The 27,739-nt window shown below is 32.8% G+C and overlaps 2 protein-coding genes across 10 annotated transcripts in view; one reads left to right on the forward strand and one right to left on the reverse strand.

Moving 5' to 3' along the window:
* LOC143247133 (uncharacterized) overlaps positions 1 to 283 on the reverse strand; it is a 15,380-nt gene extending 15,097 nt beyond the window's left edge. The window contains exon 1 of the mRNA XM_076494707.1: positions 165 to 283. Within this exon, the coding sequence (XP_076350822.1) occupies positions 165 to 207 (43 nt within the window). The 5' untranslated portion in view covers positions 208 to 283. The remainder of the gene's footprint in view (positions 1 to 164) is intronic.
* Positions 1 to 26,455, forward strand: part of LOC143247132 (uncharacterized) — a 27,263-nt gene extending 808 nt beyond the window's left edge. For 5 of the 9 annotated variants that reach the window (XM_076494697.1, XM_076494703.1, XM_076494699.1 and 2 more), the window contains exons 2-7: positions 2,017 to 2,314; positions 4,747 to 4,933; positions 6,714 to 6,895; positions 11,239 to 11,328; positions 19,527 to 19,721; positions 20,479 to 26,455. In XM_076494697.1, the coding sequence (XP_076350812.1) occupies positions 2,017 to 2,314; positions 4,747 to 4,933; positions 6,714 to 6,895; positions 11,239 to 11,328; positions 19,527 to 19,721; positions 20,479 to 20,630 (1,104 nt within the window). In that variant the 3' untranslated portion in view covers positions 20,631 to 26,455. Of the gene's footprint in view, positions 1 to 14; positions 123 to 250; positions 380 to 2,016; positions 2,315 to 4,746; positions 4,934 to 6,713; positions 6,896 to 11,238; positions 11,329 to 19,526; positions 19,722 to 20,478 lie in introns of those variants that run through there. The other 4 variants (XM_076494698.1, XM_076494700.1, XM_076494702.1 and 1 more) reach the window with 3 other exon arrangements.
* The last annotated feature ends 1,284 nt before the right edge of the window (positions 26,456 to 27,739 follow it).

Below are 27,739 nucleotides of genomic sequence, written 5' to 3' on the forward strand. Positions count from 1 at the left end.
TGAAAGAGTTCATTTCATTTAATAGTAATATGGTTGAAATTTAAATATGGAGACAAGTAGGCTAAGTTTTAGTTCCAAAGTAAATTCTTTAGAGTGACTTAGTCAATCTGCTAAATGACATGGTAATATTGTTATTTTTAGGAGTATTAACTAATTTAACTTACCTTCAGCGAAAGTTATGCATACATAAATTACACTATACAGCATCTACCGTGAGTAAGAAAGCAATTACTGTAATTATTTTTAATTATTTTAGTCTTACGGTAGATGCTGTATAGTGTAATTTCACGGAACGATAGTACAGAAATGTAAAGAAATGAGTTGATGTTTGTGTAACTGTAAGGGAAGTGTCAAAATGTAGATATTCATTTGCTGTCAGGTAGGTTGGAAATCTAGATATTGATACTAATTCACAAGATCCCTTAATAGCCAGCAATTATTTATTTATAGTAACTAGTTTAAGTTTTTATTTAATACTAATAGTAGTACTAGTTACTACAATAACAGTGTTTATGCTAAAGATTACTGCTGTTTATGAAATTGACAGTTGTCTTGATTTTATAATATAATAACACTGTTTTGTATAAATACATATTAAGAAAGAGTGTATCATTGGACACAGTTACTAATTTATGTGGTTGATTTTGTTTACTTCATGGATAAAACTTTTCTGTAGTTCTGTTTCTTCTGTTGGTATTAGATTGTTATAAGCACAAAAAGCAGTGTCTGTGTTCTGTCTGCTTCGAGTATCAAAACCCAGTTTCTGTCACATAAGTCTGCAAACATACCACTGTGCCACTGAGGGGCTTTTCTGTTAGAGAAATAAAACAAAACATTAATATTTACATATGAACATTCTTTCTGCTTTTGTTCATTGTTGTGAAACCCAAAGAATGGTGCAAGTCTGTAAATTGATGGATGAGAAACACAGATCTAATTTGGCAGAGAGTTATAATTTATTTTTATATTGTAGTTGATGGGACTCATTTTTAATTTTATCCCTACTTTACTTTATGGGTCTCATTTAAGTAAGATATTTAGTTCCAAATTTGTTTCTGTATTTTGTATTTGTTTCTTTACTGTGAGGGAGGAAATCCAGTTTGGAGCTCTTTTTAAAGTATTATTTGTGTAAACATTATTTTTTGAACTTCTGTCATACAGTGCACAGGAGTGTAAGAATAAATTGAACCATTCCTTCTTGTATGATGTAATCCTGATGTTAGTCATTATATATGTAAAAACAGCTTGTTTGGGTTAAGAAAATTTTTTACGTAGAGGAGTGAACGACGTTTTGACCTTCTTTGGTGTGAACCTGATGATGACCAAAGAAGGTCAAAACGTTTGCTCTTCTATGTGAAACATTCTCAACCCAAACGAGCCATTTTTACATATATATTTTTCTCTTCAAGCGGGTTTTCTCGACATCACTGATGTTAGTCATTATTTCATATGTACAAATTTAATGGTACAAGTACCTGATTACATTAGTCTTAAATTTTATTATGACCAGTAATAATAAAGAAATTGGGAACAGTTGCAACCTCCATATCAATATATTGTAGGTGGTAGGTCTAAAATATTTTGATTAGTTATACTAAACTTTGGACCAAGTAATTTTTCTTTTAGTTTTAAAATAAAGTTATTGTGTGTAATATGGCTATTTGCATGTATGTGGTGAAGCATCTTAGTCTCGTAAGAAATGTGTTTTAGGTTAAACATTTTTGTTGAAGCAGGTTTAGTGGTACAACAATCATGGTGTTATTACATAAAAAATTTAAAGATGTTTATATTTCTTCATTACTTCAAAATCATCAGAAAATAGAGGATGTTTGTAAGATTTGCCTGTCAATTCATCATTACAATTTAATGAACAAGTAAAATGTATTGAGCCTTACATGTCTATATTTTCTAGCTTTCATCATTATAAATGAAAAGAAATTTTTAGGCCACTATATGTAAATGTTCTGTTAACTACAATTAATATTATCACTATAATTGTATGCATAATTTTAACAGATGGATAATACTTCAGATAAAGAAGAAAACCTTGTTCCTACAGTCAGTGCTGATATTCCACAAGATTTCCAGGATGTTGAAGAACTGGAAAATTCCAGCAACCTCTTTATTACAAAGGCTTTATCAGTACTAGCCACAGCTCATTTTAATCTGCCAACAAATGTTTCTCTGAAAGATCTGCATAGTGTGGCCAAACAAAATCTTATTACTTCAATCCAGGAAAGTATTGCCAGAGAACTGTCCAGTTGTTCTGAATCTAAATCTTTGCCAGAATCAGAAGTACAGATAGATAATGCAGGTAATTACAGCTTGTAGTTAATAGAATAGGTGCAGGGCATATACATAAATATATATATTTTTTCTCTTTATTGTCAAACCTCACATAACACATGAAACATACTATGTTGCTTAACACACAAGAAGAAAATTATGATGATGAGAAGCCCACTACTTTTTTGATTATAGTCCTAATTTAGATAAGGATTTACTTAAAAGTTAATGGTAAATATTCTACATGTAATGTAGTAGATTAATATACAATTATCTTATGTATAGCACTTTTTCAGAAACTCAAAAGAACATATCTTTAATGTAAACCTCTTGGATATTTTGAAGAAATTTAAATATCGTGAATCTTTCTTAAGTTATCTCACAACAATATTAACTGTCAAAGTAACAGGCTTCTTGCATATTTTTAATTTTTCATAATTGTGTTATATTTTTTTAACAGTCAAGAAGTATTAAAGACTGTGGTAGAGATATAATTCTGATATAACACTGCCTATCAAATAATGGGCATAAATTATTAAATGGAATTTAAGATTCAATTTCAGAAAAATCCCTCTCTAACTAACAAGTACAGTTTAACGACTATTGTTGAAAGTGCTTCTAGGTAATATTTGTGCATAGTAGTATTGTTGGAGAGGCTGAATGCAAAAAGTAACAAATTTAGGTTCTTCAAATTATAAATTTTTGAGGTTTATAAAAAGTGCAAGATGATAATAGTTTTTGGCATATAAGTTAAACTTTATTTTATGGAAAAAGTTTAGATTTCTCCCAAAACATGTTTGGTTGTTGTATTGTAGGTTTAACAAAAATACACAACAGAATGTACAACTTAATTGCTATTAAGGTACACAACCAATAAGGGTTATTGATTGTTGATGCACAACCAGTTTGAGGTATTGATTATGTAGATTACAATGGTAGACTGATGATTAGGTTGTTTAACTTAAAAATTTCATTTTGAAATTACTTTCTTATTACATTATTTTGAGATTTTTGTTGTTCGATGCCATTCACCAAAATGGACTCATTAAAGTACAAATTTTACTGTTACTAACCTGTTAACTTTTTATGATGTTATGTCTTACCTGGGTAATGGAAAAGTGGGGACCATTGTTTCTTAGTGTTTTTAAAAGATGTTGAATAGGTATCATATGTATTAGCTAAGGAAATCATATTAGTGAGGGTTGGGGAAAGCCTAGTTAATTCAGAGAAAGTAAAAAGTTGTTATAATGGAGTCCAATCAAAGTGAACCTTTGTTACTAGTGAAGTGACTGCCTTTTTTACATTAATAGTATTGACAGGAACATTATTAGTAAATTATTGAAGTTTACTCATAACGTTATACTCTTGGTTATTGCTAGCTGTTCTGCAGATGTTTAGGTTCTATAGAATAATTTGAATCCATTGTTAAGTCGAATAAATAATTAACAAATGACTTTTAGTATATAACAGTAGATAATGTATTTAGGTTATGATTTGTAATACTTGTTTAATATAGAAGAGAACTTATTCAGTGTAATGAATAGGACTTCTGCATAGCAACAGATAAGTCACTCAATATGTGAAGACTGTGCTCTGTTAGTAGTAATAGAACTAGTAGAATTTAGGATGTATTTGTAAATAAATTCTTTACAAGACAAAAAATGTAATTTTTATCTTGATACCAATCACCTGTTAGACCTCTTTTAAATATTGCGTAGTTTTTGTTGTTGTTTTTTTTATCTGAGAAAGGATTTTGAATTGTTGGAAAAAGCTCAGTAGAAGGCTACTAGGATGATTCCAAGGGAATAAGTTGAGATCTTTTAACTTATTATATCATAAGGAAACAAGGGTAAGATGTGATATAAGTAAAGCTCACAAGAGTATCCATGAGATTATTAGTTTAAATGCCTCCAATTGTTTCATAATGAAAATAATGGGATGAGGAAAATACTAAATTAAGATTTAAAAAAAATGTGCAAGGTTCTACTTAAGACAGTTCTGTTCCTCTAACAGAGTTAAAGTGGTTTGTAGAATGATTTTTCATCAGTAGTAGAATAGAGGCCAATAATGTAATTGGTGACTTCTTAAGCAATAAAGGATGGGTGTGAATTTGTACTATTCTATTAGTGAGCAGTGAGGGTGCAAGAACAGTTTTGAAGGCTCAAATGGTTATTTGTTGTTCCTCTGTTAAAAAACTAATTAATCTCATTTTTCTTCTCTATAGTTTGTATTTCTGCTGCATATAAAACAAAAATATATCAGGATTATGTAATTACTTATTAAAACAACCTTTGGTAGGGATAGGTTTATTTGGGTGCAGCATTTCATCTCTAACAATGAGACATTATTATATGCAACATTCAAAGTACAAATAAATATTCTGAACAAACACTTTGTGAAGAGCTTTATATAGTAAGTTGCTGAAACTAATTTTCATATTTTCCATTGTCTCATCTCTAGGTAAAGTTAACACCTTTCTGTCTCAGATAAAATCAATGGAGAAAGAAAATGGTTCAACTGCAAGTGATGCAACCAGTAAATTACTTCAACAAACTGGTGGACAGAAATCATTCACATGCACACGTGAAGGATGTGGCAGAAAGTTTAGGTGGCCCACTCATTTCAAATACCACAAGCTGACTCACAGGTTAGTACATTAAATGTTTATACAGTTATCAAGTATATTAATTTCTAAAATACTTGCATAAACATTGCTTTATGAGCAGATGTTTGTGATAGTAATTACTTATTGTATTCATACCTCATTGAAGAAAGTTTAGAAAGAGTGAATATTTTCTTTAAAAAAAAAAAAGAAGATTTTTCTGGGATATACTGCATAGGAAAAATGTTAAGGTTGTGCTGATATAAACTGTAATATTTTTATGTATTAAAAGTGGTATTCTTTATTGAAAAACAAGATTTTTTAAAGAACTTCTAGAGTTAAGTAAATTGAAACAAAATCTAAATAAGGATTTGGAGGGGTACTTCTGCAGTCACCTCATGATCTTGGTTCACAGTTTTCTGGGGAAAAACATGTACTTGCCATCTAGTGGTAATATGTGGACTGGTTATTCAGTGTGATAAACATGTATATATTGGGCATCTACAGGTAATAAATGCTAAAAAGTTTTTATTTTTATTTTTCATTTCTTATTTTCATCTTTTGAAGCTCTACTCAAATAAGTGGTTGAGTCTAACAATGCAAAATGCATATTTTTTCTTTATGTTCATTGGCCTTAAGATTTTGGCCAGCAGTGTATCTACTAGCAATCTATTTGTGACATATAATGACTATCTACTGGTATCAGAAGTATAGATTGTCTTGTGATAACAGATGTATTCATTCTTTACTAGAGAAAGGTGTATTTGCCATCTGCTGGAAGTTTACATATTATTCATTTAATGTAATGGATGTTCTGGCCATCTGTTGGCAGAGGGTGTACTGATTATTTATTGGTGATGTAAATACTGGCCATCTACTGGTTACAAATGTATTGGCTACATAATACTGGTTATCTATTAAAGTCATATTTACTGACTACCTTGTTCTAACAGATTTTTCTCATCATCTACTGGTTACAGAAGCACTAGTCAGTTGCCGGTGATGGATGTTGTGGTAGTATACTGGTTGAAACCAATAAAGTAAAAAGAAATGTAGGAACTTTGGAGTGAAGAATTCCCTAGAGGATATTCAGGGAAGAAAGACCCTCCTTATCCATTAAACAGAGGTTCTATAATTGGTATTTTGGAGTTTGATTTACAGGAGGTAGGATTAGTATTGGAAAATATATTGAAGTTGTATTTCAGAAGGTTAAGTAATAAATATGCTGTTCACTTGCTGAAATAAACATACCACTCTTCTGCTTGTACCAAATGTATCACTCATTTATCAGTAATAGAAGAACTGGTTATTAACTTGTAGCTACTATGCTGTTTTTTCAGTGACCTGTATATTTGCCACTTACTGATGGTAAAAATAGTGTTTATTTATTGTTGATTGATGTATTCATTATCTACTGGTTTCAGAAGTACTGCCATCCATTGGGACCAAATGCACTGATTATGTGCTTATGACAAATGCATTAGCTGTCTACTAGTGTCATACATATTGGTCATGTATGGATGCTAAAGGTATTGATTAGGTACTAGTAATTACTGTAATTTTCATCCACTGTTTACTGCTTATCTTCTAGGTATAATTATACAGACTGTTTTCTTGCATCTGAAGTACTGATAATTGTTATAAATAAAACACATTCAACTTGTTTGAGAGCGTGCACAATTTGCGTAAAAAATTACTGATTCTTCTGTTCTACTTATTACATAAGGTACTTATTAAAAACTTGTTGGTTTAGAGTTTGTATTGTTCATAACAGTGGTTTAATCAACTGACTAAAAATGAAAAAAATTCCTTTTTCCTTTCATAGTGGGAGTAGAGAATATAAATGTACTGTAGAGGGGTGTGATATGAGTTTCTACACCTGTCAGAGGTTAGCAGTGCACATGAGAACTCATACAGGTGAACGACCATTTGTATGCTCTCAACAAGGATGTGGAAAAAGCTTCACAACTGCAGGAAACTTACAGAACCACTGTCGAATTCACACAGGTTATGTGTAATTTTTTTTGTAACTGATAACTAATATACTATCATTTTTGTTTTGAATTATATACACATTTGGCTGTAATATAGGTATTAATGCTTAAGTTTAAAGGTTTTGTTAGTATGCCATATTTTTTAAATACTTTTCTACTGTCTTTGAACAAAAGATGAACAATAGTTTGATGGTATCCTATAAATAAGTATTGCTTGGCTTGTTTTCTTTTCCTTCTTGCTGCTTGAGCAACTACAGTTGTCTGTACTTTTCATTACTCATTTATATTCTATAGAGATTGAGTACATTACATTTACAGAATTTTGGAAGTCTGACCATTTTATTTCAATATGTATCACCACATATTGTTATACTCTGTCTGATAGTCATGCATCTTGATAACAGTCTTGCATCATAGTTTCCATTACAAAAGGCTGTCTTGTAAAAAACACACTAAACTTCTCTCCTGGCTTCCCATAATCAGTGTAGTGAATGAGGACAACAATTTCTCTGTCAATTTTAAACAGAGTGATCTTACATATATACATAGGTGTTGTGTCTGGGAACTTGGCCAGAAAGTCTTCATCAACACTGTGTATCCAGGGTTGGCTCAGATTATTCATTAAAATGATGCTATAAGTATCTTTTCAATAGGTTATCAGAACTTTACAATACTATACAGTGTTTCCCTTTATAACAATAATGCATATATCTGTGTAATGACTGAGTCACAAGTTCTGTGAATGTCTGTAAATATCATAGGAAAAAGTTTGTATTTCTTATTCTTTCTTCTGCTTCATTTTTAATGAATGATTATTCAAACCAAAGCAATGGTGTCAACCAATTTTACTGAGGTGAAATAATTTCAGAGTATCCACTTTTGTAAATATTATTAACTAGTAGCAATTTTTAGAAAATTGTAATTCTAATGTAAACTATGTTATCATTACTCCTCAAAGCTAACTGTTTTTTACAGATATGTGGTGTTTTTTAAGAAGCTTGTGTGCCAAGTGAAACAGGAATTACCAGCCAATAATAGATAATAAATATTACAGTTGAAAAATCTTTGCATTAAGAACTTGATTATAAACATAACCTACTATTTTGTATTGAAACACTGCTTTAAAAATAAGTAAAGACTAAACTTTTCAAAAATGAAAGTAAATGTAAAGATGATTAATATCAACCTTTCAAAAAATACAAAATAGTAAGGAAGGCATTTGCATCATCCTTACATAATAGCACAAGCAAGAATTAACATGTAACAATATATATAGATGTGTGTGTGTGTGTGTTTATATCTACCTAACCATAACCATTCAATAACAATTGAATTTATTATATTCTTTGTGTTTACATTCTACTACCCTATGTATCTGTGCTATCATGTAGGGATGTTGCAAATGCCTTCTCTACTATCTTGTTTACATTGTTTTTAAATAACTGTTATCAACCATCTCTGCATGTACTTTCTTTTTTTTGAAATTTTTTTCTTGACTTGTTTAGAATGAATGAATACCTGGATCATTCTCCAGCTGTATGATTTATGCAACAGTTGAAAAGATATGTTGTAGAAGTAACTTTTCCAGATTATTTTGTGTACTGCTATACAAGACAAAAATACCTATGTTATATTCTAACATAAGCTCTAGAGGCTGAGGAGATGCAAGCCATAGTTTGCTAGAAGTTAGCTTCCTACATGGGGCCTAGTTCATCATCATCTCCATATGACAGTCCGATTTCTTTACTGTTGACATTTCATGTATCTGATATCACTTTACCTTTCTTCTGCTCTCTCATCATCACTCCTTATTTTCCAAGTCTGCAGCAGTTGAAAGGGTTGTTTCTTCTTTTCCCCTATTTTCTTAACTGCTGTCTTCCATCTTTACCTTTCTTTAGACTCTGACAGGCTGCTGTGTCCATTCTGGGGCCTAAGGTATGGTATTATTGCATACACAGCTACTCTCTACAGTATGCACAATCATTTTTTTCTCCCCTGGCAATTCTCGTTCCCTCTTAAGAACTAGGTCCACTTTCTGGTCCATTTGGCCTACTTCTCTTTACCTTCTTCCTCCTGTGCCTTATTCCACATTTTCTCCCATCCAGTCTGTCTTCTCACATTTTCCTTTGATTTTTGTCTTTGTCATACATTGGAGGAGACACTCCACACTGGCATGTGGACCATGTTCAGTATGTTTGTCTTCTACATTCTTCACCAAATCATGTTTTCTTCCACCTGTGACCATGATACAGAATTTGATGTGACTTTAACTTAAAGGTTTTGTTCATTTTTCTCTTTTTCAGGGTCCTTTCTTTCTTTTCTTTTATTACATGAATCCTGCTTTGTTGCCAGTGTTACCTGACCGGGTATTTATTAACTAAAGATTCGCTCTGTAAGTCATGTAGACTCTTGCTCTGTTGTTCATGGCTCCACACACTTGTCCTACAGATGGGGTATCTCACAAGAGTGCTGTAAAATTATCACAATAATTCCTTCACAAACATGTCCATTCTGGACCATACCACCCATGGTTGCAAGGGTAAAGTAAAAGGGTATAGTTGTCCATCCCTTCCATGCCTTGAATGAATAACTTGGTATGGTCTGCTTTTCAAAATGTTTTGTAGTCACCCATTACAGTATCTCTAGTGACAGATTCCTCCTGACTAGCTCATTATCATTCTCGTTCTTCAAGTGAAGTATGGGAGTTCTGACAACTTTCCAGTTCCAAGCTGCTAGGGTTTTTGACCATGGAGGTACCCTCCTGAATAAGTTGGCCATAACCATTCATTTGAGAGTATGGTGTTGATGGTCTGCTAGTGTAAATGAGACGTAGCCTCCATGAGTTGATCTGTCACCTTACTGGATAACATGGCCTTCTTTTATTATTTATTATACTTTGGGGTGGACCTATTTTGACTGAGATTCTTCATCTTACTTTCACATGGATATCGGTTCCCACTGTTGAAGCATTGGATTTGAGTGAATCAATCAATATAAGTCCTTTCACAATTTGAATACATCCTCTCACTGCTGGATGGCCAGTCTTGGATTGCTGAAGGATGTTGATCCTTGTATAGTACCCAGCAGCTGGAGTGGGTAATAATCCCTGATTACTGGGTTGCAGGTGAAGAGAGTATGATCCTCATTCTTCCCTTGCATGGATGTCAGTATCTCAAAGAGTCTGACATGCCCTAGTCAGACTGTACATCTTGTAAGTTTCACTTTTGTGTTTTATGAACTATACAGATAGATGAAGAGTATACCTTGTTCAGAAGTTGTGCATTTTCCCTCCTGTGATGTCTGGATCTCTGTCTCTCAGGGACACTTTCAAGGGTTTTCTGTTATTTCCTTACACTTGTCCTCCTCCTCCTCCATGCAAACTTCTAGATAATCTTATGAAAGGGAGTAATTACCATATCAGGATTTATAATCTTCTGATACCAAAAAATGTATTTCCAAAAGATACTTTTTTTTCATTTACATTTCCCATTTTTTTTTGGCACCTTCTGCCAAACTTCAAATTGGAGGTTTGGTACAGGAGTATAGAGGAAGTTACATGTGTCTTGTGAGCATGCTATGCTACTGTTTATTCATGGATGATGGATAATGGCTTGCATGTGAAACATGTTAGAATGCACCAATTCAAACAAGGAGGAAGCATAAGGCTTGTGGTATGTGTAAATAAAACATTTACTTACAGAGGGCAGCATTGAACAAGAATAGCTAATCTAGTGAGAAGTGGTAAATACCTGTCAGAAATACATTTTCAGTTCAGGAAAATTATGACTTTTGCTACTTTGAAAATTACTGATGTTACAAAGGTGTAATGTATTACTGCAGGGAAGTTTTCGATGATATGGGTAATATGATGATTAGTTTTGGTAGCTTGATAGTTTTAATAATAAGATGATTTGACATACGTAGTGAAGTTTTGCTACTTTGAGAATTTAATGTTATGTAAATCTGATATATTAAGGTTATGTTGGAAGTTTGAGAGTTTTTAATGATTTGGAGACATAACATTGATATTGTAGCATTGTTAGTGATATGATTGTGTAATTTATAATTAGAAGGATTTTAGTGATGTTTATATGTAACATATTAAAAAGTCAAATACTTCTTTGAGACATCATTTAATGATATTTATTTGATACTTATTATGTTAGTTGCTTAATAGGTATGTTGTCCAGATGATTTACAAATTACATTGTAGCTGTATACACCTTTGATTTAAAAAAGTAACTTTTTAAATGCTACACTAATCTCCTTGAAGGAGAAAAAGTTTTGAAAGTGTTATATTGCATGTCTCTAGAAGAAAGTTGTTCATTTTGTTTAAGAATCTTTTATGACTTATAGGTGAGAAGCCTTTTGCTTGTTCCCATGAGGGCTGCTTAAAAACATTTGTTGAATACTCAAGTTTGAAGAAGCATATGCTGGTTCACTCAGGTTTGTTTTTCAGTTGTTTTAATTTTATGTAATTGGCATTTTCTTATGTTGAAATAAAAACATGAACTTATAGAAACCTTTTGATTGTTGTTTGTAAGAGGTCGATCAGCTAAAAGGATTTCTGTTTTCAGGGTTGGAGGTTATATGTTTTAGTATATTTACTTCCTGCATCAAAGGATAACAAATGATTTCCTTGGAAGTTTAAATATTTGAATTGAGATAATAACACTGTTTAAATTTAGAAAACACGACTGGCTCTTCATTTTTCTTATAGTACAAAACTTTCTTTACTTGGCATGGTTATCATAAAAAGAAGTCTTTAAGTCTCTGAATATAAAAGTGTTAGCCTGTTGAGAATTGCATAAAGTTTCTCCTAAAACAATAAATTTGTTTAAAAGTGTATTCAGATGTGTGCATGTGTGTGTGTGTAATGAGTAAATTATTTATTTTTGGAAATTTAATAAGCTTAATTTAACAAACAGAAACTGCATTTTAGGCTGTAAACAGTTATCAGTTATCACATGTAAATTCAGATTGATGGTTTAATTAGTTACCTGTGAGTATCATTTATATATGTTAGTGCCATATAAACTTACTTATTAACTGAAGTCATTGTTAAATTGATTGTCACAAATGAATTAACTAAAATTAGTGTTTCTTGTTATTACTCTTTTTGATAAATAAAAATTATGATTAAGTAAATTCTTGCAGAAAATAATCATAAATTAGTTCTTTTTTTTGTTTTTGTTTTCATTTATTCCAGAGGCTCAGCATGGCCAAGCGTGTTAAGGGTGCAACTCATAATCTGAGGGTCGTGGGTTCGCATCCCTGTCGCACCAGACATGCTTGCTCTTTCAGCCGTGGGGCATTATTATGTGAAGGTCAATCCCACTATTCGTTGGTAAAAGAGTAGCCCAAGAGTTGGCGGTGGGTGTTGATGACTAGCTGCCTTCCCTCTAGTCTTACACTGCTAAATTAGGGACGGCTAGCACAGATAGCCCTTGAGTAGCTTTGTGCAAAATTCAAAAACAACAACAACATTTATTCCAGTAATTAATCAATCAAAATTATGGTTGAATTAATTGTCAAAAAATAAGCAATTAATGAAAATAAGGGTTTCTGATCATTATTTGTTTATTATTTCAACATTCTAAATCCCCTCTGTGTGGATTCCTACATGTGGTGAGGGGACCTCTGTTGGACTTTGACCATCTTACTTCCGTAAGGATCGGAAAGAGGAGATTGTTCTATCTAGACTATGCATTGGTCACAGTTTGTTAACTCATCATTTTCTTTTATTTGGAAATGATGCACCAGTGTGTAGTCTGTGTAACACTCGGGTCATAACAAGCCACATTTTACTTTTTTGTCGTCATTATGACTCTCAATGATGGCACCATTTTAAACATGTCCTGTCCCAAGGTTTGTCTATAACAGTAGACAGTGTTGTTGGTAATGGTGACACTGTCCACGTTGGAAATGTTTTTAGTTTTTTAAAGTTTATTAATCTTTTTAATACCATTTGAATTTTTTAATTTATACATCAGATCATTTTTTAATGTAATTCCGTTCTAAGAATCACAGTCTATCTAGTTCAATTTGAAATTAGAAAATGTCAATAATGTCCAAATACTCGAAACCAGGACTGGAAGGCCAACTTCAGGTGACTAACGTTGCTGTTTGAACTACCTGTTAGTCATCCTGGCGAGTTACAAGAATTACAATTATGCTACAGAAGGTCCTTTACAACTTGCATTACTGTAGTTTTTCTCTTAATGTTGTAGATCAGATGTAAAATTGGTTTTATGCTATATATGTGTTTTTTTAAACTTTGTTTTGGTTTACCTTAATTTCCTTTGATGAAATTTACAAAATTTACATTAATTTTAACTTTTTACTGGATGTTTGGCACAAACAGCCTAGCTGATTTGTGCCATAAAACAACAAATGAACCAACCAGCCAACATTATAAATTATTGAAATATTGCTATTATGTTAATAAAGCTAAATAACACTATATAACAAAATTTCTCTTTTTTTTGTTCCTGAGCAGAAAGTGTTATTTCCCAATTGCTTATTCCTAAAGTAAATGGAAAAGACCTGTTTTTCTCTTCAAACTTTGCTTTTGTGACCTGGGTAGTAAAATTTTCAAATTTACTCATTTTCCAGAACGTTCCAGGTAGATTCAATGCTGAGTAGCTGATAGAGAATTTTCTCAAACTTCAAGAATTTTTAAGAACTTTTTAGAATGTAGAACTTACAAGAAGTTTTAGAACTTTCCATAGTAATATATATATACAGGGGCTCATCACTCACCACTTCAGTTTAGTTCTAGCTGCCTAAGTGAACACATAGACTTATTTGATTTTATCAGAGATGGCATCAAGAAGTTGCAAGCATTCTCCAAAAGCATTCTGCTATTTATGTAGCCAATTTATCAAGACAAAAGCAAAAAAGTACTCTGTGACAGCATCTGCTAAAATGTGTAAAACCTACAAGGCATATTTCAGCATGCCTGTCAGGGATCAAGACAAACCCTGGGCACATCATTTTACCTGCGAGCACTGCAAAAAAACTCTAGAAGGTTAGACGGACAATTTTTGCTTGCATGAATAGTAAGATATATTACACAAGTTTTGGACCTTGTAAAGAGTAAATATCTTTTGGTGCACCTCAAAGAGGAATACAACAGCATCAAGACCTTGCTACAAGCATGGAAGTATGATGAGTATGGCTGGGAGGTTATGGGAGACTTCAAAATGGTGGCATTCCTGAATGGTCTCCAAGGAGGCTTTAACAAGTTCTTTGTTATCTTTGCATTTTGGACAGCGGGGACACTGCATTGCACTACAACAGGAAGCACTGGCTACAGTGGACCAAGTTCTCTGTGGAGAGGCACACTGTCAAGTGTGAGTCACTAGTGGACCTCCAGAAGGTGTTGTTCCCACCACTGCACATAAAATTTGGTCTTATGAAACAATTTGTCAGAGCTCTTGATAAGGAGTCTGCAGTCTTCAAGTACCTTTGAGACTTCTTCACTAAGCTGTTTGAGGAAAAGGTCAAAGGTGATGTCTTTGTTGGACCACAAATAAAGAAGATCCTGGAGTGCACAGAATTCCCCAAGAAGCTTAAAGGGAAGGAAAAAAAGCTTGGGGCAATTTTGTTGCAGTGGTTCTGGGCTTCTTGGGCAATCACAAGGCTAAAAATTATGTGGAACTGCTTGAGGCTCTGATGAAGAACTGTGGCAAAATGGGCTGCAGGATGTTTCTGAAGGTCCATATTCTTGACGTTCATCTTGATAAATTCAAGGAGAACATTAGAGTATACTCAGAGGAACAAGGCGAGCGCTTCTACCAAGATATACTGGACTTTGAATGCCGCTACAAAGGAGTGTATAATGAAAACATGATGGGAGACTATATTTGGGGGCTGATATGTGAAAGTGATTTACATTACAGTTGCAGATCTCAAAAACCTACTCACTTCTGAACATTTTTGTTCCTTTTTGTATAACTTTAGTATAAATACATGTAAATCTTGATTCATATGTTTATTTATTCAGACCTTATGTAAATGAAAATGTGCAAATTTACCCACTTTTACCTAGAAAACAGGTTTATCTCTAAATTTCATTATCCAGGTTACAAAAGCAAAGTTTGAAGGGAATAATGGTCATTTTCTTTACTTTTACAACATAAACAATTAAAAAATAACACCTGCTATCCAGGAACAAAATTTGTGTCACATAGTGCAATGGGCTTATTGTGCTGCATACCATCAAGGTATCAAAACCTGATTGAACTTAATTTTTTTTTCACTTCCAGTTTGGTTTGGGGGAGAAGGCATTAATCAGAGGTCTTGGATTGATTTAAATTGCTTTGTCACTATTATAGCAAAATTACTGCTCTGATTACTAGTTTTGAACTGTTGACTAGAAGGAAGTCGAATAGTTAGTTGAAGCGACTCTCCACTATTTTGCTACTGAAGTGTTAAACAGAGTATAGTTTACTGTTTTTGAACATTATGTTATGTTTTTATTTTATTGTATAATTTTATAATCTATAAGTAGGCATTGACCAAGGGAAGAGTTCTAGACACTCTGACCATTTCTTCAGAAAGTAATAAGAAAACAATCACACATCCTTACACTACCATATAGTATCAGACAGAAACATGAGATGTCTGTCCTTTTATTTTGATGGGCAAGTAATTGCCATATATGCTGTTTTTATAAATTTTCTGATATCAACACAGCTGGATTCTACAGCAGTGCAATAAAGACCTCAGACAATAACTGATTATTTCTAAACTACTAAACAGTGAAGAACCTATAAAAAATTCACTTCTGATTACTTGTAATCAGTTTTCTGCCCATCTGAAACAATAACTATTTTTACTGAGAACTTGTCATCTTTTGAGAAAATGCATTATGTATGTTATTCTGAGTCTTTCCGTACTTGAAACCTTGCTATGGTGTTTTATAAAGAGGTTTTATCATTTACTAATGAAATAAGCTTTAAATATAGTCATAAACAGAGTTTAAATATGATTTAATAGAATAAGAAAGTAGAGTAAATAGACAGGTTTAAGAGTTTTTTTTAATTTCTGAATTTTGAAGTGTTGCTGTATTAATTATATGTATTTGAAAGCCACAAAATTTTTGTTTTCAGTAAGAAATGTCAGATAACTTGAGTTAAGGTGTACTTTACAGTTTACAAATAGGTTGAATAGGTACCAGAGGAAAGAAAACTTTATTACAACTTTAACAGAGTGACAAATATACAATGTTTGAGAATATTTTTGTCATTATCAGGTATATATTTTGCCTAAAGATGGGAATATATATATATTTAAATAATATTGATATTAAACAGCCAAATAAAATGAAATAAAAAGAAAAGACTGCATTAAAAACAGCAAATCCAAGCCTCTGACTAATGATAATTTGTTATAAGTAAAAACAAGCCCAAACAAAATTCACAAACACTGCACTAATCAAAAAGATCCCCAGGGTACAGTCTGTAACGAGGGATATAATATGTACACTAGGTTTTAGAGGTGACTGTTGAAGTAGGACACACAGGTATATATAAAGTATGAAACAAAGAACTCCCATGACTGTAGATTACTTAAGATCATTAAAGCTACCATGTTGATTGTTGGTTCTTGTTTAAAATTATGGTGTTTTTATTTTGTAATAGTTGTATGATGTATTAAGTTCATGCTTGAAAACACTTTTTTTTATTTTTATATTCAACTAATGAAATCCAGTTGATAAAAAATCAGATAAGTTTAGTTTACTGTTTTGTGAGTATGGTAGGTAATTGCAAGGTGTTCTGATAAATCTTTTCAGAATATTCTTTTCATGTTTATTTTATTCGAACAAGACACACAAATTAGCTAATGCACTATTTAATTGTTTCTAATTCTAATCTTGATATGTTTTGAATAAAAATGCTGTGACCATTATGTATGATAGTAAACATTTTCATTAAACTATTTGACTGCAGAAGAACAATGTGGAATTACTGCATACTACAAAAATAAACACAATAATGACCATGTGACAAATTGTAAATGCCTAGATTATCTTTAAAAAAAAAGAAAAAACTGTGATAAAATATTTCTTTTTAAGAATGTGCAGATAGAGATGTGTAGAAGATGACTGTTATTTTAAACAAAGATTGGTTCTCAGTGATGTCGAGAAACTCACTTGTTGAGAAATTTATATGCAAAAACGGCTCGTTTGGGTTGAGAAAATATTTTACATAGAAGAGCGAACAATGTTTTGACCTTCTTCGGTCATCGTCAGGTCGAAACATTGTTCGCTCTTCTATGTAAAATATTTTCTCAACCCAAACGAGCCGTTTTTGCATATAAAAAAGATTGGTTCTATAATTACTATAATCGAATCAGAATTAATAGGGGAAAGTAGAAGGATTAAACAGTGTCAGAGCAATGCAATATTTCACAAAGGTAATAAGATAGTACCTACCAATCTCTTTGTTTGTATGGAGAGGTGATATTGACTGTTTATTGAGCCAGTTGATCAATCAATTTGTAAAAAGGGCTAATTATCCAGTTTTATAAGTAAATGAAGCTAGAGGCATTTGCCAAAATGAAGTGTTGACAATTTAGGAAACAGGAGTGAGAAGTGGTACTGTGTCAAGATTTCAGTTATATTTTCATGTGCTTAAGTTTTTTAAAAATAATTTTGACACCTCTTGTACAGCTAGAAAAATAATGCACACTTTTTGACACAAATGTGCTCTTTGTACAGAATTTCATAAAGTAGATGATGTTTGTAGAATTTGTTTATCCTTTGTATCCTCTATGACATTTTACAAAATGTTCATTGATAAATGCTTTTATTATCTACATGATTCATGATGCTGAATGGAGTTCAGATGTACTAAGCAATAACAATGATATCATATTATGATTTGCAATTTTAAAAGTGAGTGGAATAATGTAATTTTTTGTATTTCTGTAGTTTTTTTTCCAGCAAAAACAGTTTAATCATGTTATCTATATAAGCTTGTTAATCTAAATTTTAATTTTACAAGACATTTTAAATAAATGTATGATTATTAATTTCTTGAACTCTTGAGTTCAAAAAAAGGTAGAAAAAAAGTAATTGGAAAAATTTATAGTTGAATTACATATATGAGGTCCTTTTTTGTTTGTTGTACTGTAGCTCATAAATTTATTATTTTTATTAATTTCTACATTCCACTAATGTTGAATTGTTAGCTTACCTGAATTTTTAGGATTAACTTAAATATTTTTAATTAAGCTAACTGAACCATATGAGATTGTTAGGATTATGGCCAGGAAACTATTGTTAATAGTAAAAGTATCAGACTGTTAATTTAATGCATTGCAGTGATTTTAAGTTCTGATCTTTTATGTATTGATCCATTGCACAATCACTACAGATTTTTATTTTGTCATGTGATGACTTATCATATTATGTACCTCTTTTACAAATTTATGAATTTTTTTGTGAATGCAGTTTGGTTTCATATTGGCCTGTGAGGAGAGAAGGAGCCATAATTTGAAAGTTGCTATAGTTATCTTTTTTACCCTACCATGCTCTACAGCCTTCTGATGATCCTATCCACTTTGTTTTACTTTCTTTTTAACAATATTTCTCTTGTTTATATTTTTGAGAGTTTATTATTTTCAGTCTAATTTCACCTGGAACATAAAGTGAAAATTATGATATTTTTATCACTGGCCAATGAAATATTCTACTCCTTGCATTCCTACACTGAATTATGGTGCTTTAATTTTTCTGTTTTTTCCTTGACTTTCAACAATTGCTTTTTCTCTTTTATTTCACTACTAACTAACTGCTGTACCTGTTATTCTTCATATTAGTTCTATGAAAATTAGGTTTATCCTTAAATTACAAAAGTTTTACATTTTGTTTATTTCATGCTGTGGTGAAGTGTTTCCACTAAGTCTTAATGGAAATATTCTTTTTCATTTATCACCTACTGTCGAGAAATAATTTCTGGTAAGGCTTAATGTACAAAGTTATTTTAATTTATTACTCTCTTTCACAAGTCTCTTTGCTAAGTGTTATTGTAAAGTAACATATCTTTTATTATTTTACCCTTTTTTGGGGTGGGGGGAATTCTATTTAGGGTTAACATACAATAATATTTTTCAACCACATACTATTGCAAAACTGAAATAATGTTTATTGCTTATTTAAAAAGTATTCATGCTCTGCTGCAGGTTTCAAAGGCTTCCTCATAAATCACAAAGGCTCCAGTGTATCAATTTAGGTCCTCTATTATTCCCATTTACTTTTATAGCTACACCAAGGTAATGAACACTCAAAATCAAATCCCTTTTAGGGCACCTGCCTGTGTTATCTGAACATGTATTATCTTTGATCCTGCTGATTTTTCAGTAGGAGTAAGAACACAGTTTCAAACAGAGAATCTGAGGGGAAGAGGCAGAAACAAAAATCCAATGTTAGGTTTGGTTTGAATAACCCTGAATATTTTCTTCTACCTTGACCACCATCATGCCTGAGTGATTTTTCTGGATGCATTCTAACTTGATAAGGGGATTATAGATAATGATACCTCCTTTGTCCACTCTGAATCTGCCTGTTTATAACTTCTAGTGTTATAAGTATAAAAAATACAAAATATTATCATGTTTTCTGGGTTATAATGCAGGAAAGAAGCCTTTTTCATGTGATATCTGTGGAAAAACTTTCTCTCAGAGTGGTAGTCGAAATGTCCACAAAAAGCGTCATCATGTTGATGAAGAAAATTCCTCTCCAACTAGTAATGAAGAAAAGAATGGCATTGATGATCACACAGAAAATGTTTTCTTGGAAGACTCAGGAAATGAAACCTTTACATTTCATGGTAAATGAGTTAATTACCTTAAAATATTTTCAACTACTTTTTATCCTAAGTTTATGTTTGAGTTTTATGATTTTGTTATGAATTATATTTTGGGTAGATGGTAAGTATTAGAAGTTAAACCTTGTTTTACTAAGGAGAATAACTACAATTTTACTTGCAAACAATTATATTATGTAGTATTAAGTTTAAGTTGTAGTTGATGAAAAATTATCTTCCATCTAGGTCTCAAAAATTCCATTCATCTGCTCATATATTTGAGTAGTGGATGAATAAGGGAAAGATGACTTTTTCATATACTAATTCAAAAGGAGAAATGAATTATTTCAGTTGGTGAAAGTTAACTTGGTGTTGAGTAATTAAAGCAGTAAAGAAAAATATAAACTTTGGTAAATTCTTTCTATTTAGCATTTAACTGTCACTGTTCTTGCTATATTAGGGTATTTCAATGTTGGAGCCCCTGATGCTGTTACCCTATAATTAACATTGCAATAATTAAGGTGATGGTTCTGTTTTAAAGGTTTTCTATACATGAGCATAACCAAATTACATATTTTTCTTCTGTTCAATTGTTACAATATACAATTTTATTTTGTTAATAAAAAAAAAAGAGTGCAAGAATACAACAAACTGTTGTGTGAACAATAATTTTATGTCAAAATATCTTAGAAGTATTTCAGAGGTATAAATTGTAAAGAGTGTTCAAGAATGGTGTATGTCATCAGTAAATTTAATATTATATAGAACCTAACTGTTTCAGATCTTACCCATGCAGGAGTAGCTCTAACCCAAGATGGAGAAATAGGTCAGATAGTGACAATTACCACTCTTCCTGGTACAGAGGTGTTAACAAGAGAACATCTACTGACTACAGTTGGCAAGAAGTGTATTGTGTATTCAAGATTTATATAACAAATTCCTCAGGTGTTTTTGGACTTGTTTTTGAATTATTCTTTTTTTCAGAATAATTTTACTGTATGCTAATTTGTATGGTACAGATATCCAAACTTGCTCTAGTAATGTCTATGTATGAAAATATAGAACCTTTATGATGTTTTTGTTGTTAACACTTTCATTTGTAATTTTAATGTTAAATCGTATTTAAAGAAATGTTACTATTCTTTAGCAATGATAAATAAATTACTGATTATATGTCTCTTTTTTTTTGGTAGTTATAATAATACAAGAGCCATAATAAACTATTTAATTTACCAAATCTTGATTTATTATTGATACTTAAATTGTCGTTACTACATCAAAGCATTTCCAGTGGCTTTTATTGGGTGCTTATAGAGAAATGTTACACCAAAGTTGAGTGTTATTACATCAATGACCAGCTTTTTTCCCAGACCTGGAATGTGGGTAACTTGATGGGGGATTTATTTGCTTTCACGTGCCAAAAGATCAAACATTACATAGATCAACCTTTATCCCCAGGCATTGCCCAAGCTCATCTAGGTACACCCCTGTTGCCACCATTACCAGTGATTACCCTGAAGGTTTGGATATGGTGGAAGCTCAGCCTTTCAAGTTTTGCCTTTGCTTGCATTCTTTCATCAGATATCAATGGGCACTTCATGTTCTGTCAGAAGGATTTGTTATCCAGTTTTTCCTCAACTCATGTATCTCCTTACCCTATTATTTTCCTTCTCCTTGAAATCCCATGACCAATCAGCATTTGTTGGAAGTGATTTGGGAATTGCTATTGCAACAAGCTATTGAACTGTACTCCATCCTTCTTGGTTTTTTTTTTATTCTTACCAATTTGTTGTCCCCAAGAATACCAGGGATTGATGGCCTATAATCATTTTGTCTCACCTAACTAGCTATGTTTTACTACCCTGATTTACTATGGTGTGTTTTCTTACCTTGAGATGAGTGTTGTGATGACCCAAATAGATGCCACAGTGCTTACCTACATGTACTTATATCATCCCACTCTTGTCCTTATCTTTGGTTTGTCCATCTCTGAGTGGTTTCTCTATTTCAGGTCCTTTTCAGACTTGCCTTGGTGTCTAACATATTTTGCTGAGTACCCTGAGCTTTTGTTCGAAATCTTCATACTCTTGGGCTGTAACTTAATTATAACATGGATGGTTGGCCTCTTCTGGCTCATTCTGAACAGGAATTGGCCAATTGTACTCGACATCTACTTCCAATGGTGGCTCAGGTGAGCTGGTTAAACAAACTGGAGAAGTTCTTCCACAGATCTATTTAGTGCTTTGTCTATTTGGGAGTTTTTTCAACACTCATATCATTTCGGTCCAGCCTTCTCGTGACTTATTTCAATTAAACTGTTAGTTCTCTGTTCTCTCTCAGCTCAGTTACTTACCATTTGTGAGGTTCTTACCAGTTTTGGAGATGTGGTCATTGATGACAACACTGGTTCCCCTAATTTGTGCACATAGAGATCCTTCCAATGGGTGCTTCACAATCACTTTAACCTTGCTTGGGATTCTCTTTCCAAACTATTTTCCCTATGAGATGATCTGCTTTGGTAGTTGGACAAAATACATAATTTGGAGGGGATGCTTCTTCCTCCCTTGGTCTGGATCTATACCTTTCCACAGATACATCCCTTCAGAGCTGGAAGGCATGTGTAAATTGCCAGAAGACTTTGTCTGTTGACCTGCAGACAAAAACATCTAGCTGTACATCAAACATTGTATCACTGGTGATGTTCAATAAGACATATATTAGTAACACATATCATCCACCAAGGGACTCCTGGTCCAGAGATATGTGTTTTTGAACATTGGATCTCTTTTACTAGGTCCATGTGGCCTAGCATGGCCAGGTAGTTAAGGTGCTCAACTCGTAATCTAAGGGTTACAGGTTCAAATCCCTGTCACACCAAATGTGCTTGCCCTTTCAGCCATGGGGGCATTATAATGTGAAGGTCGATCCCACTCTGTTGGTAAAGGAGTAGCCCAAGAGTTGTTAATGGATGATGATGACTAGCTGCCTTACCTCTAGTCTTACAATGCTAAATTAGTGATGGCTAGCATAGCTAGTCCTCATATAGCTTTGAATGAAATTCAAAAACAAACAAGCAAATGTCCACGGCTTCTGGGTATAAATCTATTTATACTCGTATTTTAAGGATTCCATTACATTTAGTTTATTTTTTCTGTTACCTGTTTAAGTAATTTTTACAATATCCTAGTCAATGACATGTAGAATTTGCCATATGAGGTCTGGCATAGCCAGGTGGTTAAGGCACTCAACTCATAATCCCAGAGTCGCAGGTTCAAAACACCATTACACCAAACATGCTTGCCCTTTCAGCCATGGAGACATTATTATGTGACATTCAATCCCACTATTCGTTGGTGAAATAACAGCCCAAGAGTTAGCAGTGGGTGGTGATGACTGGCAGCCTGACCTCTAGTCTTACACTACTAAATTAGTGATGGCTAGCTGAGATAGCCCTTGTGTAGCTTTGCATGAAATTCAAAACAAACCAAACCAGAATCAATTTGCCACATGTTTCATTAAATCTGACTCTCTTGCTTTTAATTTATTCACCAAATTTTGATGATTTTTCTTTCTAAATTCTAAGTTTGTACTTGTCTGCTGAATATAACTTAGACCACAATACATTAAGTTTTATATGTATCATATTTATCTCAATTCAGTTTTATCTTTCACACCATTAATTGTAATAATTAATTTTTTATTGGAGAGTAAATGTTGCTTGGCAATTCCCATTTTGCTAACACATATTACCTACCTTCTCATCCATGGTCACAAAAAAAGAAAGTCTTCAGTTTCATCTTTTGTTTACAGGGCTATTAATGTTTCTTCATATGATGAGGATTTCATATTACAGTTAACTTATTTAAAACAGGTAGCAATTGATAGAGGGCATTGACCTAAAGGTAATAAGTAAGATATATATAGTAAATGTAACAAACTTTAAATTTCTGTGTGTACTAAGAGATAAAACAGGAGGTAAAGAGAGAATGTGCTTGATCTTATAAAAAATAGGTAATAGAAGGGATGTGGAGCATGGGTTGATCAACAGGAAGCTTTGGAGTACTTTTCTGTGGCTGAAAAGTCTTATATCAAAATTCTTGAGCTTCTTGCTGTACATCATGCTTTGGTTCATTTTCTCCAACTGGCCAGAAATCATACAGTGATGATCTATTCTGACAATTCTATGCTAGTTGCTTATCCCAATCACTAAGTTGGCACCCATTCTCAATCCCTCTTTATTTATGCATTGGATCTTCTTTGTTGGGCCCACACAGTAGACATTCATATTATGTGTCATCTTGCCATGAAGTGGCTTTACCATCCAGACTGTGTGTGTCTGACAGAGTAGTCTCTCAATCCTTTTGTTTTTCAATGGCTTTGACTTTAGTAGGGTAATCCATATTATTTGCCAATTCCTCAACTACAAATTGCCTCTGTTTTGGTCTTCAGTCCATCATCCTCTTGCTCTGGTTGTCAATGCTTTCAGTCAAGACTGGACCAACAAATACCTGTATGTCTGTCCTCTCATCAACTTTTTTGACAGGTGATTTTGATAATCCACACCACTCTGTCAAGTAATTTCTGATTCTGGCTCAGCTGTGTTTTCTGCAGCTTTTTCAGTTCCAACTTATCCCTCCATTACTTCTTCCTTTGACTCCATCACTTCTTCTTCAACCTTTGTCATTAGTGCTTCATCCAGCCTTTCCTGTCGTCCATCTTCATGCCAAGTCTTTCTGGCTCTGGGTAAAGAGATACAGCTTTTCCCAACAGATAGCTTCTTTTCTGACTCTTTCAATTTGCCCTTTCTCCATGGAAGTATACCAACGTAAATGGAATGTTTCCACTATTGGTCTCTGGGTTGAGGGTTTTCCTCTGCTCAACCAACCTTTCTTCATATTGCAGATTTTCTCACTTAGTTTTTTGATTAAGGGTCTTCTTTCTCCACAGTCTCAGGTTATTGGACAGATATGTCCTACACCTTTCATTCTGCACAATATCATATAATGTTTACCTCTCCTACTCTTGCCCTGTTGATGCGTTCTTTCTGGATTCACTGTCCACAATGGCAGGCTGCCATTCACAATTGGAATGTTGATATGGATCAGTCTTTCCCCCCCAAAACTTCAGTGGCTCATGAGGGTAACTCCTTTTTGACAGTTTCCCTTCCATTCATTTTCCATCTTTATTCTAGTCCTGATCCAGATAGACTACTATGTCCTGTAGGTGTTCTTTGCTATTATGTTGCTTGCATGGCTGTTTTCTGTGGTCTTTATTTCTTGGCAGTTGTGTTTTTTTCATGATCTTTCTCGTTCCACACTCATCAGTTGTGTTTGGCTTTTATGGCAACTGGCTTATTCTTGTTTATTGTCCTCCTCCCTTTTTTCATTCCAAGTATCTTCTCATCAAATTTTACACTTTACCTCTTCATTGCTGTCTCATTTTTGTCATCCTTTGGAGGAAATTATTCAGTTGAGCATCTGGAAATCTTGTAATACCTTTTGTTTTTCTCACTGTTTGCATAGGATTACAATTTCTTCCTCTTTAGGCTATTATCTTCCATGTTTTGCTATTTTTCAGACTTCAGTGTGACTTTGACTGGGAAAGTTATTTTTATTATTCTATTTCTTTTAAGAAACTTTTTCCCTTTTTACTGTTACTTGTAGGTTTATCCTTGCAATGGAATTACTTAATACATTTACCCATGGAATACCTTGATACCTTCCAAATGCCTTGTATTGAATAAATGGCAGGGTCTGCTTCTAAAAATACAGTTTCACAGTCATCCATTTCACTGTCTCAGGTGTTGTTTATCATCTAGACTTTTCATTGAGTTCACCCCTTTTCTTTTAATGGAATTTGAGATTCCTTACCACTTTCCAGTTCCAAGCTGCTAGAGTGGTGGACTGTGTTGGCATTCTTTTTAAATGGGTTAGTGAAATACAAACAAAATACAGAAATAATTATGAAACCTGTAGTGTATATTGTTAAATGTGTATTGTGCACGTCTTGCCTGTTCTTTAAATTTGTAGAAGATTTTTGAGTGTAAGATCAATAATGTACAGTGTGTGTAAAATTCTAGTGATTGCCAGCTGAGTTTCTGAGAATTTTGCCTAATGAGAGGAAACAGTTTAATATTGTTGGTTGGCTACAGTAAGTATACCTTAAGCATCAGAAGTTATACTTCTGATAAGTGTTTATTAATTGGAAAACTACAGATATTTGAATAGAAATTTTATAAATTTTGAACATTACGAATCATTCAACTTCAGAGAACTAACTTCAGATGGTAGTATTTCTACAAGGACAGTAGGTGTCTATCTTCTTCTGTGAAAGAAAGCTTATAAACAGGTTTAGGTTAAGAAAGAATGGAGCTAGCTTGCATATCTGTCAAGTGAAGAATATCTGTATATGAACATAAAATTAATTCACTCATCGTGCACCTGGATAGTTGATAAAATATTCAGCTCCAGACCAGATACAAGACTGAATTTTTTTTTTTTTTTTTGAGTTTGCAACATTTTTGTATATAATTATTTGTATTAACTATTATTATAAATTGTATTGTTGTTTGCATGTTAAAATGTATTTGTATTGAGAAAGAAATTCTGTGTATCAATCTTGTTGGCAAATATAATAAATTTAATATGTACTGACATTTAATTAACTTCTAAATTAAAATAAAAATTTCCAGCTGTTTGAAATTGTAATACGTAACATAATAAATTGAAGACTCATCCAAAATAAATTATAATACATAATGTTTAGTTCTTTGTCAGTTGTTTATGAAGTTATTTTGCATTTCTGAAATTAACTTATTGGTTTTTAAGAAGGTGAGATGTTTGGTGATAATTTTTTCACATAGTCTACCTGTTGTATTTATTAAGCTTATTTGTCAGTAGTTTTCTGAGAGTTGTGGTGACTTTAACTAGTTTAGGTATCATTGTTTACTGATGTTTTCCAGTTTGCTGGCATGTGTTCTGAACACAAGATTAGTGTAAAGATATTTGCCAAGTGTTTAAGTAATGTTATTGGTTCCTGTTTTAGGCAGTACCAGTTATCTAGTATTTCTATGGTGGTATTTGTTACTTTTAATCTTATCATGCTGTTACCTATTAATCTTTCCAAGATTTAACTGAAGCTTTTCATAACAAACACTGTTAAATTCTTTCTATTTCTCATTACAGACATACATGCCACACATCATTTAGTAACTGAATTTTATTTCATCCATAATATTATATTGAAAAGTTATGAAGAACTGAAATATTAATTGTTACAGATTACATAAGAGTGATAGAATATCCAGATAATGTCAAAAACAATTATAGTTAACCAGAATTAGGAGTCTAATGAAGGTGGCAGAAGGTTAACAGTCAAATGGAAGAAAAATTATTATAAAATGGGTCACATTCCAAAGGAATGCAAGCCCATTACCAACATGTAATAGCAAAATTCTTAACATAAAGCAAGCAGCAGGAGCTACTTACTAAAATAGTGTCTGTAACAAATAAGAAAAAGAGTAAATGTCAAAATGGATATTCCTGCCCAAGAAATCAGATTAGATTCACAAGAAGACCAAAGTGCCATTTCCATGATTAATAAGTCCATGACTAACAATCAACTGAAGGTAACAAATAGATAAACAGTACCAGTAGTGCTTGGAGCATGTTATAACTATCTCAAGGTGCCAACAAATTATAACGTGCCAATGGCAAAGGCTATGTAGTACAGCAGTGAGAACCAAAGTGGTATCAAATGTTCAGATGATGGGCAAAGTATGCCTGTATGTGCTAATTAGTGGGACAGTAAAAAATTTCCCACAGCAAAAATAAAGATGGATACTCTATATTAAGTAGGAATCTTGAAGCCATGTGTATGAAGGCACCAACATATGATTTGATAACTGGAAACATACCAGGTAGTAAGAATTTGGATTAGACAACAAGAAAATGGGCAAAGCACCTGTAGTCACTACAAGAACTCGATGGAAGAAGAGCAAGCAAGGTATCAAGTCCCTTCAATTCTCTAAAAGTGACATAGCA

The sequence above is a fragment of the Tachypleus tridentatus genome, chromosome 3 (assembly GCF_004210375.1).
Source record: "Tachypleus tridentatus isolate NWPU-2018 chromosome 3, ASM421037v1, whole genome shotgun sequence".
NCBI classification, from domain to species: domain Eukaryota; kingdom Metazoa; phylum Arthropoda; class Merostomata; order Xiphosura; family Limulidae; genus Tachypleus; species Tachypleus tridentatus.